Source organism: Pecten maximus, chromosome 1 (genome assembly GCF_902652985.1).
Source record: "Pecten maximus chromosome 1, xPecMax1.1, whole genome shotgun sequence".
Classification (NCBI taxonomy): domain Eukaryota; kingdom Metazoa; phylum Mollusca; class Bivalvia; order Pectinida; family Pectinidae; genus Pecten; species Pecten maximus.
In genome coordinates this window covers 48,062,573-48,076,619 of record NC_047015.1, presented here as the reverse complement: position 1 = coordinate 48,076,619, position 14,047 = coordinate 48,062,573, and the positions used below count along the sequence as shown (strand labels likewise).

The 14,047-nt window shown below is 34.8% G+C and overlaps 1 protein-coding gene across 1 annotated transcript in view; it reads right to left on the bottom strand.

The window, feature by feature from the left end:
- Window positions 1-3,519: 3,519 nt before the first annotated feature.
- LOC117336353 (multidrug resistance-associated protein 1-like) overlaps window positions 3,520-14,047 on the bottom strand; it is a 76,822-nt gene continuing 66,294 nt past the window's right edge. The window contains exons 27-32 of the mRNA XM_033896858.1: window positions 13,201-13,302; window positions 12,676-12,822; window positions 11,806-11,964; window positions 10,727-10,893; window positions 9,306-9,500; window positions 3,520-8,880 (exon numbers count right to left, since the gene is read on the bottom strand). Of these exons, the coding sequence (XP_033752749.1) occupies window positions 8,766-8,880; window positions 9,306-9,500; window positions 10,727-10,893; window positions 11,806-11,964; window positions 12,676-12,822; window positions 13,201-13,302 (885 nt within the window). The 3' untranslated portion in view covers window positions 3,520-8,765. The remainder of the gene's footprint in view (window positions 8,881-9,305; window positions 9,501-10,726; window positions 10,894-11,805; window positions 11,965-12,675; window positions 12,823-13,200; window positions 13,303-14,047) is intronic.

Genomic DNA, 14,047 nt, shown 5'->3' with positions numbered 1-14,047 from the left:
TGACACATTACTGTATTACCGATACTGTATCAGTCATTTCCTCCAATACCGACACACAGTAATGCCTCTAGTATTGTTCAACACTTCAACTTCCTCTTGTATTACCAACACTGTACTAGTGATTTTCTCTATTACTGACACACTCTGTAGTTGGTAAGTGTTCCTGAAATTGTTTGATGCTAAAGATCATCGGATATTATATAATCACCAACACTGTCAATACCTCTATACTGTGACATCCTCTAGTATTACTGACACCAGATTTCTCAATAGTACCGACTCATACTGCAAATGTCTCTAGTATTGACATTTTAACATCCTCTATTATAATCCACAGATACTCTTGCACGATCTCGGATTATTTGTAAACAAACCAATATCTATTTGGACTCGGTATACAGTATATTATTATCTTGCACTCGTTCTGTGTGTGTCTGATAGGGCACTTATTTGGTATAATATTTGTAACAATGTACGTATATATAAATATATATCTACTAACTACTGAAAAGTTAATATGGAATCATGATATTATATTGAATACATGGAGAATGTTTGACTTCTTAAGTGTGGATGTTTAGACTGAGGTACAATAAAAAGTTTTGCAAAATCATGGGCCAAAAATGTAAAAATTTGTGTGTACATGTAAGTTTATGTTTTGTATGTTTCGACTTTTTATCTTTAGCAATATGTACATCATGTATCATACACGAGCGAGCTAGTGTCTCTGTTAACCTTGTGTTTACATAACTGTCAGTCATCATTCAGTACACACTGAAACTAATACAAAAGAACAATGAAATTATTAAGATCACATCCGAGCAATTTTGGTATCTTTGAATTTCTTATCATTTAAAGGTAATGCTATTGAAATGTAAACTTTGTTTTACAATAATTCTAAAAGAAGTTATACCAATATGAGGGGGTCATGCTGTGGAGGAAACCAGAGTACCCAGAGAAAACCTGCGTGGTTGGGCAGGTGACCCCTATTCCTTTTAACGTCCGAAATAGGAATCAAACCCAGGCCCACAAGGTGAAAGGCATTCAGTGTAATCACTGTGCCACCTACCCACACTAAAATGCTTTTGTACAACAGGTACGTACATGGGGATAAAAATTCAGCATGGAAACTGTGTTTATCATCGTTACTCTATTCTTTGTTTAAATAACAATAAAACAATACATGTACAACAATAAAAGATGAAATGTATAAAAAAATCTCTAAGCCATTCTGTAGTCTTCCCTGTCCTTTGTACACATTAGTTGGCAATAAATACTAGTAACTTTGTACAATGTAACCTTATCATTGTAGATACTAGTACTACCAGGTTCTTTTCTCCAGCAAATTGTCTATGAAATAGTTGATTGAATGGTCTAACAAGACTAATCTTTATGTTTTTGTTAAAGAATGATTAATACAATGTATATTATTAATCATAACTAGCAGCTCGATTTAAATGAAGAGTAATAAAATTAAAAAGTAAAAAGAAAAAAAAGGAAGAATAAAAGTTTGCTGATTGAAATCTATGAGACATTTTTATACAACATTTTACAGATTGAAATCCAAGGGACATAGTATACATTATAGATGACACTCGAGATTTATGATTCAAGTAGTTGAAATTAGACTATTTCACACATAACAATAGTTTTGTCCTGTTTCTGTTTTGGTGGTTCTTGTATTGTATTGGATTGATGGCATAGTTTCAGTATGTGATATTTAAAGTGATGTTGTTTCAGCTTTGTAAGTAATTGTAGAGGATCGATTGAATAAAGGAAATGTCAAAAATTATCTGATTGTTTTGTTTTATTTTGCTCTGTATTACACAGCATCACATTACCTGGTAGTTGGAACTAGACTTGAGCCAAATTTAATTTTACATTATAAAATAAAAGTCTATCATATCAGGAATATAGAATCTTGACTTTTTTGTCTGGTGAAATTGTGGCGCGAGTTAGTCAGAAGTGTTGAGAACAACGGTGAATGCTTGCATTAAAACAAATCTAATTTTAACTCCAAATTGATAAAATCTTGTATGTTACATTGAAATTGAAACTACATTATTTATGTATATTTAAAGTAACTACGACCTTTGACATTAAATTGTCTGAAAACCTAACCCAAGCACGTACCAGGTAACATCTGATTTCTTATTTATAGTATCAGTGACCTTGACCTTTGAAATTTTAGTCTGAAAAATATCCTTATGCAAGTAGCTCCTTAGGAGAGGAATGGAAAGAACTGGAAATTATAGTAATAGTGACTTTTGATCTCAAGGCTTGACAATAGTAATCTCAATTAGGCACTTTCTTAAGGTAAGCTCTGGATAGAATCCGAGTGCAATCTGTCCCAACAGAACAGATATTGTACATAAACTGATAATCTATTTATAGTAACTGACCTTTGACCTGTACTTTGTACTAGAAAGCAATGGATAAAGTCTTGAGTGCAGTTGAGAAAGCACTGCCAACAGTACTAAAACAAGTGCAATCAATGATTGCGAAAGGTGGAGGGCTAGTGATAAAGTGTCTGTACACCTTAACCACTCGGCCACCGTGTGCCCCCCCCTTTGCGTAAGCTCACTATGCATTCAATTTTTATGTATGTATAAGCATGTCATTTTGAAATTGTATGTCACATAATATCGCTCCTAGACCTCTAATGGATGTATAAACCAAATAAGAAGGGTGTGGACTTACAAGCTTTCCAAAACTAACCCCAAAATCTTTAAAGTGGGTTTTTGTGTCAAAAAAGCAAGTCCACTAAATGGTAAAATGCCAAAAAAATCACAATATTTTTCTGCATGATTTTGCCAAAAAAATCACTCCTACCTCTAATGAATGTATAAACCAAATTAGAAGGGCATGAGGTGTATACTTTTGGACTTACAATCTTTCAAAAAACTGACCCCAAAAACTTTAAAGTGGGTTTTGGTGCCAAAAAAGTTAAGTCCACAGAACGGTATAATGTAAAAAAAATCACAATATTTTTCTGCATGATTTTGCCATAAAATCACTCCTACCTCTAATGAATGTATAAACCAAATTAGAAGGGCATGAGGTGTATACTTTTGGACTTACAAGCTTTCCAAAAACTGATCCCAAAAACTTTAAAGTTTTGGGGTGGGATGCTGACGCCGACGCCGGGGTGACAGCATTAGCTCTCGGTTACTCGTAACCGGTGAGCTAAAAACTGACAAACAGACAGACCTTTACTACGGTGGTGACAACGAACAACTTAATTAGCTCATCAACAAGCATCAAACATCACATGTTGACCATAAAACTTTTCTATGGTCTTAATCAACACGCACCTCTCAAAAACCTTGTTAGTCATGGAAGTTGTGGTTATGGCAAAAAGGCATTGGCTATTGAATATAGTAGGTTGAGAAAGCATAGATATCTGACACGACCTGAGTGAGAAAATTCTTGAATAGAAAGGAATACTACATTAAAACATGTAAATCTATATATTTGAAGACCAGAAATAACTAGGGAAAGAATAACACAACACATTAATTTTACAATTAATTTTTTTTTTATATAATTTAATGATTTTAAAGATTATAGACATATAAACATGATGCTTAATGAAACAATGGGCGGTGTTAGTTTACCAAATCATACCACCTTCTAAAACAAAGCACGCCCAGGCATCAGTCCTCAAATACTGTTACGGTATTTGATCACCTAATTAAACAAAAACTTAAATTTTAAACAAAATTTCTGCATTTGTCTTGACATCAAAACCATATTTATCCAAAAAATATATAATTTATTCTATTAAAAATGCATACATGTATTAAAATCCCTCTTTGATAATTGTGCAAGGGATAAGAAAACCAGTCAGTGATGTTATTTAAGCATTGAACTGCTTTCAGTTGGCAGTTATGGGCTGATAATTCCAACTGAACAAAGGCAAATTTAATGAAGCACGCTAGTACTTCATGTTAAATTTGCCTTTGTTCATTTGGTATTATCATCCCACAAATGCCAACTGAAAGTCTACGATTAAAAAAAAATCACTATAACGGAATTCATGTTTTGGCTGTAAGTCTAGATATGTTAATGGTTGTTCTGTGTAAAAGAAATAGTGCATAAGTTAATAGAAAACCAGATCAGAATAATGAATGTAGTACTGATATTTAATACATATAAACATGAGAATAATACACATCGCACTTGTCAAATTTTATTTTTGTTTTTTTTCCACGTCTTTTATTTTGCCGACGTCGCAGATCTGTTACTGTTATGATATTCATATGCCAATCGGCAGTTATGAGCTGGTAACGCCCACTGACAGTTGGTAAGGTCAAAAAGCGGCAATGCCAGAGTGGTAAATATTTAATACTAAAAGTAAAAGTAATAGAATTGAATGCTTAAATATGACTCGTGTTAACAGATGTGTAAAAATAATTCTTAAAAGCAACTTGAGTGTATGAGACAAGATAAGGAAATGTTTAAATGATGAAAACCCAACACAGGATAGGATACTAATAACGCAATTTTATCTCGAAATTCTAGTTATTTTTCTCACACATCCACACAGGAATGATGTTAGTTATAACGGATTGTTTCAATTCAAGGGTTTTCCACATCTTATTCTTAAAACATGGAATAAATGGGAAATTTTAGACTGCTTATCAAAATTTCAAAATATATTCCCTGAGCTTTAAAAATGAAAGAAATGCAAGTTTTCACCTACCATTTTTAGCTGTGCACAAAATTAAATCTCACCTTTCTTTCATGTTAGGTATTAAAAATGAACTAAGGGCAAGAACTGTTTATGTAGAGCTGGACATCTGACCAGCCTGTCACAGAATAAGATCATTGATAAATTGAGAAAACTGACTAGGGTAGGGGTTAAGTCATTCTATAAATTTACTGAGTAATATTACAGGCAAATCATTATTTGATCAAGGCATCGAGATTTCTATTAATTTCTACTATACTAACATATACAATAACATACAATAACTTTCTATTAAATCTAGTTTTGCTACATTCTACATTCTTAATATAATTACCATGCCAAAACCAACCTTTATAGGTTTCGTCTAAACTTCATCTTTGAAAACGAAATTCACTGCTTCAAATCAATAAACAAAATCATTCGTTCAAAATAAACCATCAGGTAACATAGAATAACATGGAAGTATTAATTGCATGACAGATTAAACTTAAATTAGTGATAAAAGAAATAATATGAAAAGTTAAATGAATAAAATTGCTTCCATAAAATAATCATGACTTTTTTAAAATAAAAAGTATTTTGAAATAATTGATGAAGTTGCAAAATGGAAAAAAAAATATGGAGAATATATCGACCATATCACTTGAAAACTAGATTCAAATTTCAGATGTGAACATTTCCTAGATACCCTATTGTTGTAAATAGTAAGTATGATATCCGATTCTTTGGTTGGTAAATTTCAGCATTACATGTAAAGGTCAAAGGTAAGCTAGAGATTCCATTTTGGCAAGTAAATAATAATATGCTGCCTTCCCACGGCACCATATATTTGAAGTACGTTCATCATGTGGAACTTTGAGTCGAGACATGCTACAGAAACTGGCTTTTCTGTAATATAGGAAAAGACCAAACGTCAAACTAGGGTTTTGTGTTCTTATTTTGATACAGAACACATGACATATTATGATATTACCTACACATCAAGTCAGAAGTTTAAAGGTCCCACAAGTTACATCTCTGACAACGAGTAATCATGATTGATTGAAAACAAGGACAGGCTGTTGAATATGTTTATACAGTAACTGTACCAAATGTCACATACTTTATGCTATTATCACTTTCTAAAAGTTGAACTTTTCTTTATCTTTTTAAATTCAATATGAATGCAAAATTAATTGAATTCCAGATTACATTGTGTATATCGTATTCGGCCTCTATATTTGGTAACTTTTGGTCTAAACAGCTGTTGGTTGTCGGTGTTATTAGACACATCGCTACAACATGGGTGCTATTTTATGCATTTTTGTGGCAAGACGTGTATGCACTGTAGCATCTTAACATAATGTATATAGTATGCCTCTTGATATTTACATACAAAATAAAATGTGCTTATAAATAACTAGGTGGATCGACTCTCAGCAAACTCATTCTCATGAAATGCAACCTAAAATGTCATCATATACTAAGTAATACATTTATAATAGGAAGGAGGAATGAAAAATACCCTGCCCATGCCAGGCTTCGAATTAGTGACCTTTCGCTCCCCAGGCAAACATTCCCGCTAGTCTAAGCTAGTAAGGTGACCTTATACTCTCCACTTTTACAATTTTAAAACATTTTTACTATCTAAATTGATAACTGGCATTCATACTTAAACCACATTAACATTATTGGGATACTTTTCTGTGATTAAGATCACAAAAAGTATCGATTTCATGGAAAAGTGGAATCAATGAAATTGCCATAGTAACAGAAAGAAATGCAAACTGGTCGCAATAAAACCTACACAAACCCAATAACAATGTGTCCTAACATTCTATAGTGAAGGAAGGACAAAATAAGTGTAACTTTGAAACAAACAAAGCAGTAACTTATAACAAGTAAATAAAAACTACGATACTTAATAATGGAGAAATAAACATTACAACTGAAAGATTTTACAGAAAATTTTGTTATAAAGTAAAATGTTTACATAAAAGTAATTTGGGTTATTCCATTAAAATATCTAGCCAACAGGACTCCAGGTTTGTTACACACAGACCATTTTGGTTCGCTAAAATTTTACTTAATCTTAAAAGAACAGCTTAGTGAAGAATTCTGAAAAATAGTACACAGAAAGTGTAATTTGCTTATATCATAATTAAGCAAAATGCTTCCGTCGCAAAAATATGATTACTGCTGAAATTTGTACATTCTAACAGTACATTTTCACTTGCTATCAGACTTGATTTTTGGAGTCGTACCGTAGGATTTATATTTCACTGGAATAACCCTGATGAACACAAGACAACAGATATATATATATATACAACAATGGATATATACAAAACAATAAAAGTATATCTAACAAAACGTCCGATCCACATAACAATCAGTGAGACATCGAAAAGCTTACTATTGGACTAGCAACATGAGAGTAGAACTTGAGAAGCCATTCACCTTCAACATTCTTCCAAACTTTAACAACAGCACTTCCCTGACACCGGACAGTAAATGGTTTCTTGTCTATCCTCTTGTAGTTAAAGTGCATTTTGATTCAAGGAGGAAATTTGCAATAAGATACAACAGAAAAACTTAAAACAAAACAAAAGGAAAACTACGAAAACAAAATTAAACACAATGTTTTTGTGAGCACTGCATGCATTGTAAATGATAAAACAAAACTTCACATTTTCAAGATTAACTCTGTGATCTGGATTATGAATTATGATAAAAGAAAAAGGAATATAAAATTCTGGTATAATGCAGATTGCTATTTGTAGGTGTTATTGAATAATTGTGTTTTGTAGATGTTATTAATAATTGTGTTTAAAAAAAAAACAAAAAAAAAACTGTTGTGCTGAACACTTTGAAAACTGATCTTTACTTTACCCGCTTTCAAAAAACTATAATGATCACCCTATTATATCATTCTTAGTTTTATTAAAATACTGACTAAATATATTAGGTACTTGTATATGATATTTATTATTCCTAAATAGGAAAAAAAACATATCTCACCAGGAAAAATATCAGACAGGCACAACATGACATATTCTGTCATGTCCGCAAGTCATCTGAGTTAAAATTGAGTATACATTTGTATATAACACATAAGTATTCTACAATCTGTCCTGGGCGTCATGTCTGGACGTAAATTTATACTTTATAGATGGTTTCTTATCTAATATCAATGTACAAGTACTTTATAAAGCAAGGAATGGCATCAATGTATTTTTTAAATTAAGAACAACACTGGCACTTTTTAATCAACAACACATTTAAACATCCAAGCCTTACAAGAAGACAAAATTTAATACGATACCAGCATTTCAAACAAAACACAGGGATTGCCCCATACCTTCAAGTAAGCATTAGAAGCCGTCATATATCTTAACATACATCATTATCATTGTAACCCTTTAATGCATTGCTACAGTAAAACAAATTTTACTGACATTCATGCAAACAAGTACAATCCAATGGCAAACAAACAATGTTCATATTTTACTAATAGAAAAAATAAATGTTATTTTTTAGCATTAACAGAAATTTGTTATTCATTTTGAATAAGGGACTAACCTACATTGTTCTGTAGGAGCGGTCACACACAAATTTGAACATAATAGGCTACAGATTCACAACTGAATTACACTTAACCAAATATGATTTTTATAACATTGCATACATGCACACATGTTTTTAGTACAGAATTATTTGAAATGAACAAGCCATTTTATTTAGTGACATATTTCACAACCATGTGTACCAGGTACATGTAATAGAATCCTGGGTATCTATTACAGAATTATGTGTACATGTCACAGAATTATGTGTACATGTCACAGAATCATGTGTTCATGTCACAGAATCATGTGTACCCACCACAGAATTATGTCACATGTCACAGATTCCTGTGTACATATCATAGAATCACATGTACATCACATCACAGAATCAGGTGAACACATACTAGAGCCGTACATATATGGATTGACTTGAATAACTGGGTGACCAACACAGGCCAGCTGTCATTGTCGTCTGTTGGCGACAGACTCCCTGAAATTACCCTACATCACAGATATAGAAGTCTTTAGAACACTAGTCCGGCGTCTTTGGCCATTCCATAAAATATAGTGTCCTTATCTTGTAACAAAGTATGGGGAGCTTGATATTCACGGATGACACCAGCATCTAGCACCATTATCCTGAAATGAAGAAAAATAAAATTCAATTGATGACAAGGGGTTCAGTAGTAAAAAGTGTTTATCAATCAAAAACATCTTACACACAACAATGACCAGGCCTCAGTTTTATCAATGTTCCTAAACTTTAATTTTCTACTGATAGCAGTATTTGTTTTATTAAAGCAAAACATCTTAAATAAATAGAACATACAGCTAGCCTATACAGAGATAATTGACTGACTACCAAAAAGTACAACATTATAATTCTTTTATCATAATATACTTTTTAACGATAAGTACATGGAAAGGACATAACAAGCACTGCTTTAAAATTCAAATGTTTAATCTTATGGCAAAATTTTGTACCGTGAACCATAGGGTTAAGAATAGGATTCATAATCTTTTATCAAGTAAATAAAATGTTCTGTTTGAATAAGACTGCTTACTTGTCATAGTCCATTATGGTATTGAGTCTGTGAGCGATCGTGAGGATGGTACAGTCGTGGAATTCTGTCCGGATCGTGTTCTGGATAAGGTCATCTGTCTCCAGGTCCACAGCTGCTGTAGCCTCGTCCAGAACAAGGATCTTCGTCTTTCTCAGTAAGGCACGAGCCAGACATATTAATTGTCTCTGTCCAACACTGGAAAATCAAACATGGTGAATATTTATCAATGTTAACTTCATTTATTTTACAACAAGTTATATCAAGGTGACCCCATACCCTTTCACATCCGATCGAGGAATCAAACTGTGGCCTTCTAGGTGAAAGACAAGTGTGTTAACCCTGTGCCACCCTGACCACTCAGTGAGTATATATAAGATGGAAACAGAATGTAGATATTAAAACAATCTTTTTTAGGTTACAGCTACATTGTTCTTTATTCTTATTTTCTTAGAGACTGACATATGGATGTAAATAGTGGGAGAGAGTGGCACACCATAAAACTTGGTTGTTGTACATAAATTACTCCCATGTACACAGCCTATAACAAACTTTATACAATCTTCTAAATATAGCATATTCAGTAAATACACTAGTCTTCAGTCAAAAACTTCTAAAACAAGAGGCCCATGGGTCTAAACGTTCACCCGAGTTTTGACATTTTCTGTCAATTTGGCATCTTTTGGCCCTGCCATCAGCCCCTGTGGGGTCAGTCAGGTCCAAATGTGCATACCATCAAACTGTCATCCCATGCTAATAATGTTAACGAGGTTAAAATGAATTTCGACAGAAATCAAACAAATGATAGTCAAAAAGGTGACTTCCCTACATAAACTATTGTATAGTTTACCCTCTCCCCAGTGGCAAATGTGAGATCCCAGGGTCATGAAATTCACAATTTTGGTAAGGTGCCTAAGACCCTTCCATCTATAAAGAGTCCATAATGTATTTGATTCTACCTTACTTTGGTCTTGAGATAGAGATTTTTGAAATTTCAGTCAATTTGACCCCTTTTGGCCCCGCCTCTCAATCCCCTGGGGTTAGAGAACATGCAATTCACATTTTTGGTTGGCCTTTAGCCACGAAAGGTTTCTGCAAAATTCATTGAAACTGGTTCAAAGATTTCCGAGAAGAAGTCGAAAAAGTAAATTGAATACGGATGGATGACAGGCGAAATACGACGGATGACGACAGACAAAAGGTGATTAGAATATGTCACTTGAGACTTTGTCTTGGGTGAAAAAAACAAACCCATATAAACTACAGCAAAATATGTGTAATAGGAGAGGAAAATGCAATGATCAGATCAGGACTTGAACTCTTGACCTTGAAACTCTGGACGAATGCTCTGACCGTTTGAGCTACGTGGCCATTGGCATTCAGCTACACCAGTTCTGCTACCCATGTATCCCACTTTGACTTACCTGAGGTTTTCACCTCCTTCAGAACATTCGTGCATCAACTCTGTTGGTAATTCTTTCACAAATTTTTTCAGATGAGCATGTTCTAGTGCCCTCCACAATTCTGCATCAGTATACTGCTCAAACGGATCAAGATTCATCTTCAAGGTGCCAGAAAAGAGAACTGGCTCCTACAACAAAAGTTATAAATCTTCTTAAAAAGACATTCTAAATTAAAAAGACCTGTCTATAAAGTCAAACTCTGTATAACATACATGGTCAATATTTTAGATTCTACCAGGTCGGTATAACACCATATTGACCATGAGGCCACACAATAAAGTGCTGGCCACATAATCTCAGGTGAAGATTGGAGGTGTGTGGTTCGACGCACCCTATCGATTTTGATAAGTTTTTCTCAGGAAGCTGAGAAACGCGCCAGTCTGTGTTGTCATGGTTGTTTTCTTGAGCAAGACATTTTACTTTGGTTGCTCTCAATGGCATAAGGCAGGCCTCCCATATGTTGTTCAGTGAGGTAGTCACCAACTACTACAAGGAGACTGTACCTCAAAATGACACAGGCTGTTCACAGGGCAATAAATCCAGCAAACAAATACTAACTGAATCAAAGGTCCCGAATTTTTATATTAGGTAATGAAACTTAATTGCAAAAGGGTAGATTATCTTGATAACACAAAATATACAATGGGGATTTCTGACGTCATAAACGCAATACTGACTCTGTGCTTACAAAATTAGTCACATCAGGTCGATATCTCAAAATACTGACCTACACCAGACCAAGGTTTTTAGCCAATGAGAATTAAGGAAATTTGCATCATATCTAATACATGTATAGGTATCTATTGGAGGTCCCTAATAAACATACTGCGGTAAAGTTTACGACCAAACGGTGAAGGTCACCCTCAGTCAAACACATCCAAATAGATTCTGATCAACTAACTCGCCTCACAAGTTATTTCCTCCATCGATATAATGGCCGTCAGCCAGATTGCTATGAAGTGTCCAGACAGGAAAATGTGGCTTTTTCCCCTTTTTATTTAGAATCACATTAATTGAATATGATATTAGGAGAGACCTACCTGTGGTATAATCGTGATTTTGGATCGAAGATCGTGCAGTCCCAGAGTGGAGATATCAATCCCATCTATAATGATGTTGCCTTGGGCCTTCTCTATGATCCGGAATAACCCTAACGTGAGTGATGACTTTCCTGCCCCAGTTCTTCCGACGATTCCGACCTGGAAAGGGAAAACATTTGTACAAATTAGCTACTGTAGTACGGGATTTTTTGATGGGATGTTATGATTTTTTCATAAGCATTTCTACCACTTCAATAGACAGCAGAAATAAAACCTTGATAAAATTTTCTCACACCTTTACATATAATTTAAGACACATTTGCGCCATGTGGAGCACCCATATGGGATATCTATATCCCACTAAGTATAACGAGTGACCTCAGGTTTGGGATCAAATAGACAAAAAAGAATCATATTTGATTCAGACTCTGATTGAGCCCTGCCAAAGCCTACTCAGTATGATAGACTAAATAAATGCCGTGCATTAAAACTCTGTGATGTCACTGGGAAAACCCTTCTGCTTTTTTATATGTATAATAACTTTCACAAATGCACTGTATTATTTGCTCTACATATCATTTGAACAAATTATTAATTGTGATCATTGATCTATTCATACATGGTTTCGCCATGTTGGATCAATTTGCCCATGCATTTCACAAAAAAACATGTGAGAAAAATAGCCCATCATATGTCAGGTACGTCGGATAGAGAAATTCTACTACCTGGAGGAAATCAAAGAGATGATGCCTTCAGTAAAGTCAAAAGCATATTAAGTAAAATTATTGCTTCTATTGCAAAAGCGAAGTTTTTATGTAAATATTACAATATATAATTATGAACAACTGAAGAGAGTCCTTGTATACATACCTTTTCACCTGGCTGTACCTCACATGAGATCCCCTTAAGGACAAGGTCAAGACCTTCCCGGTACCTAGTGCCATAATTGTCAAAGGTCACCTTGCCCGTTTCTGGCCATTTTGGGTTGGGCTTTTTGTCTTCTATATCCCAAGGAGCCTGAAAAAGCAGGAATATGAATGAGGTGCTATGTAAATAGGGAACTCAGATTGGAGGTGGGCTTACTACAGGACAATGAAATGTCATTTGTAAACATTCTTACAGCTGTTCGGTTTATTTTGAGTATCCGGAGAAACACCACCAGCCTACGGTCAGTACCAGGCAACTGCCCCACGTGGGATTCAAACTCGAGGTGGAGGGCTAGTGATAAAGTGATATTAACCACTTGCCACTGCGGCCCCCATTCTTACAGAATGAGTAAGTTTATTACCAGACATGAACTTAATGCTGAATAAATATGATGAAAGAAAATATATTGATCAAAATTAATGCAAAGATTTCAGCCAAAAAACATGTGAAAGCTAAGAAGTATCCTACCTCTGTGGGTGTCTCGGAGTACTCCTTCACTCTCTCTACCGCCACAATGTTGGTCTCCAGCTCACAGGTCATCCTCACCAGCCAGTTCAGGGTCTGTGTCACCTACAACGCCGACAACACATCAGTATTAATGCAGTAAGGTTTGAAAATGGGAAACTATTTCTGTGATGAATATAGTTTAATATTTTCATTTACTCATCTATAATTGTATTATTTTTATTGCAACACAATATGTGTTTGCAATGAGATACTATATTATATAAGATATATAATAAAATATTTGCAATATGTTTTATATGTTCTAATTTGATTGGTCACATCTGTCATCAATCCCACCTATAATCAGTCACACCTGTCATCAGTCACACCTACCATCGGTCACACCTACCATCAGTCACAACTGTCATCAGTCACACCTTGTACCATCAGTCACACCTACCATCAGTCACACCTACCATCGGTCACACCTACCATCAGTCACATCTACCATCGGTCACACCTACCATCGGTCACATTTATCATCGGTCACACCTATCATCGGTCACACCTATCATCGGTCACACCTATAATCAGTCACACCTGTCATCAGTCACACCTACCATCAGTCACACCTATCATCGGTCACACCTACCATCGGTCACACCTACCATCAGTCACACCTATCATCAGTCACACCTGTCATCAGTCACACCTACCATCAGTCACAACTGTCATCGGTCACACCTACCATCGGTCACACCTACCATCGGTCACACCTACCATCGGTCACACCTACCATCAGTCACACCTACCATCGGTCACATTTATCATCAGTCACACCTATCATCAGTCACACCTGTCATCAGTC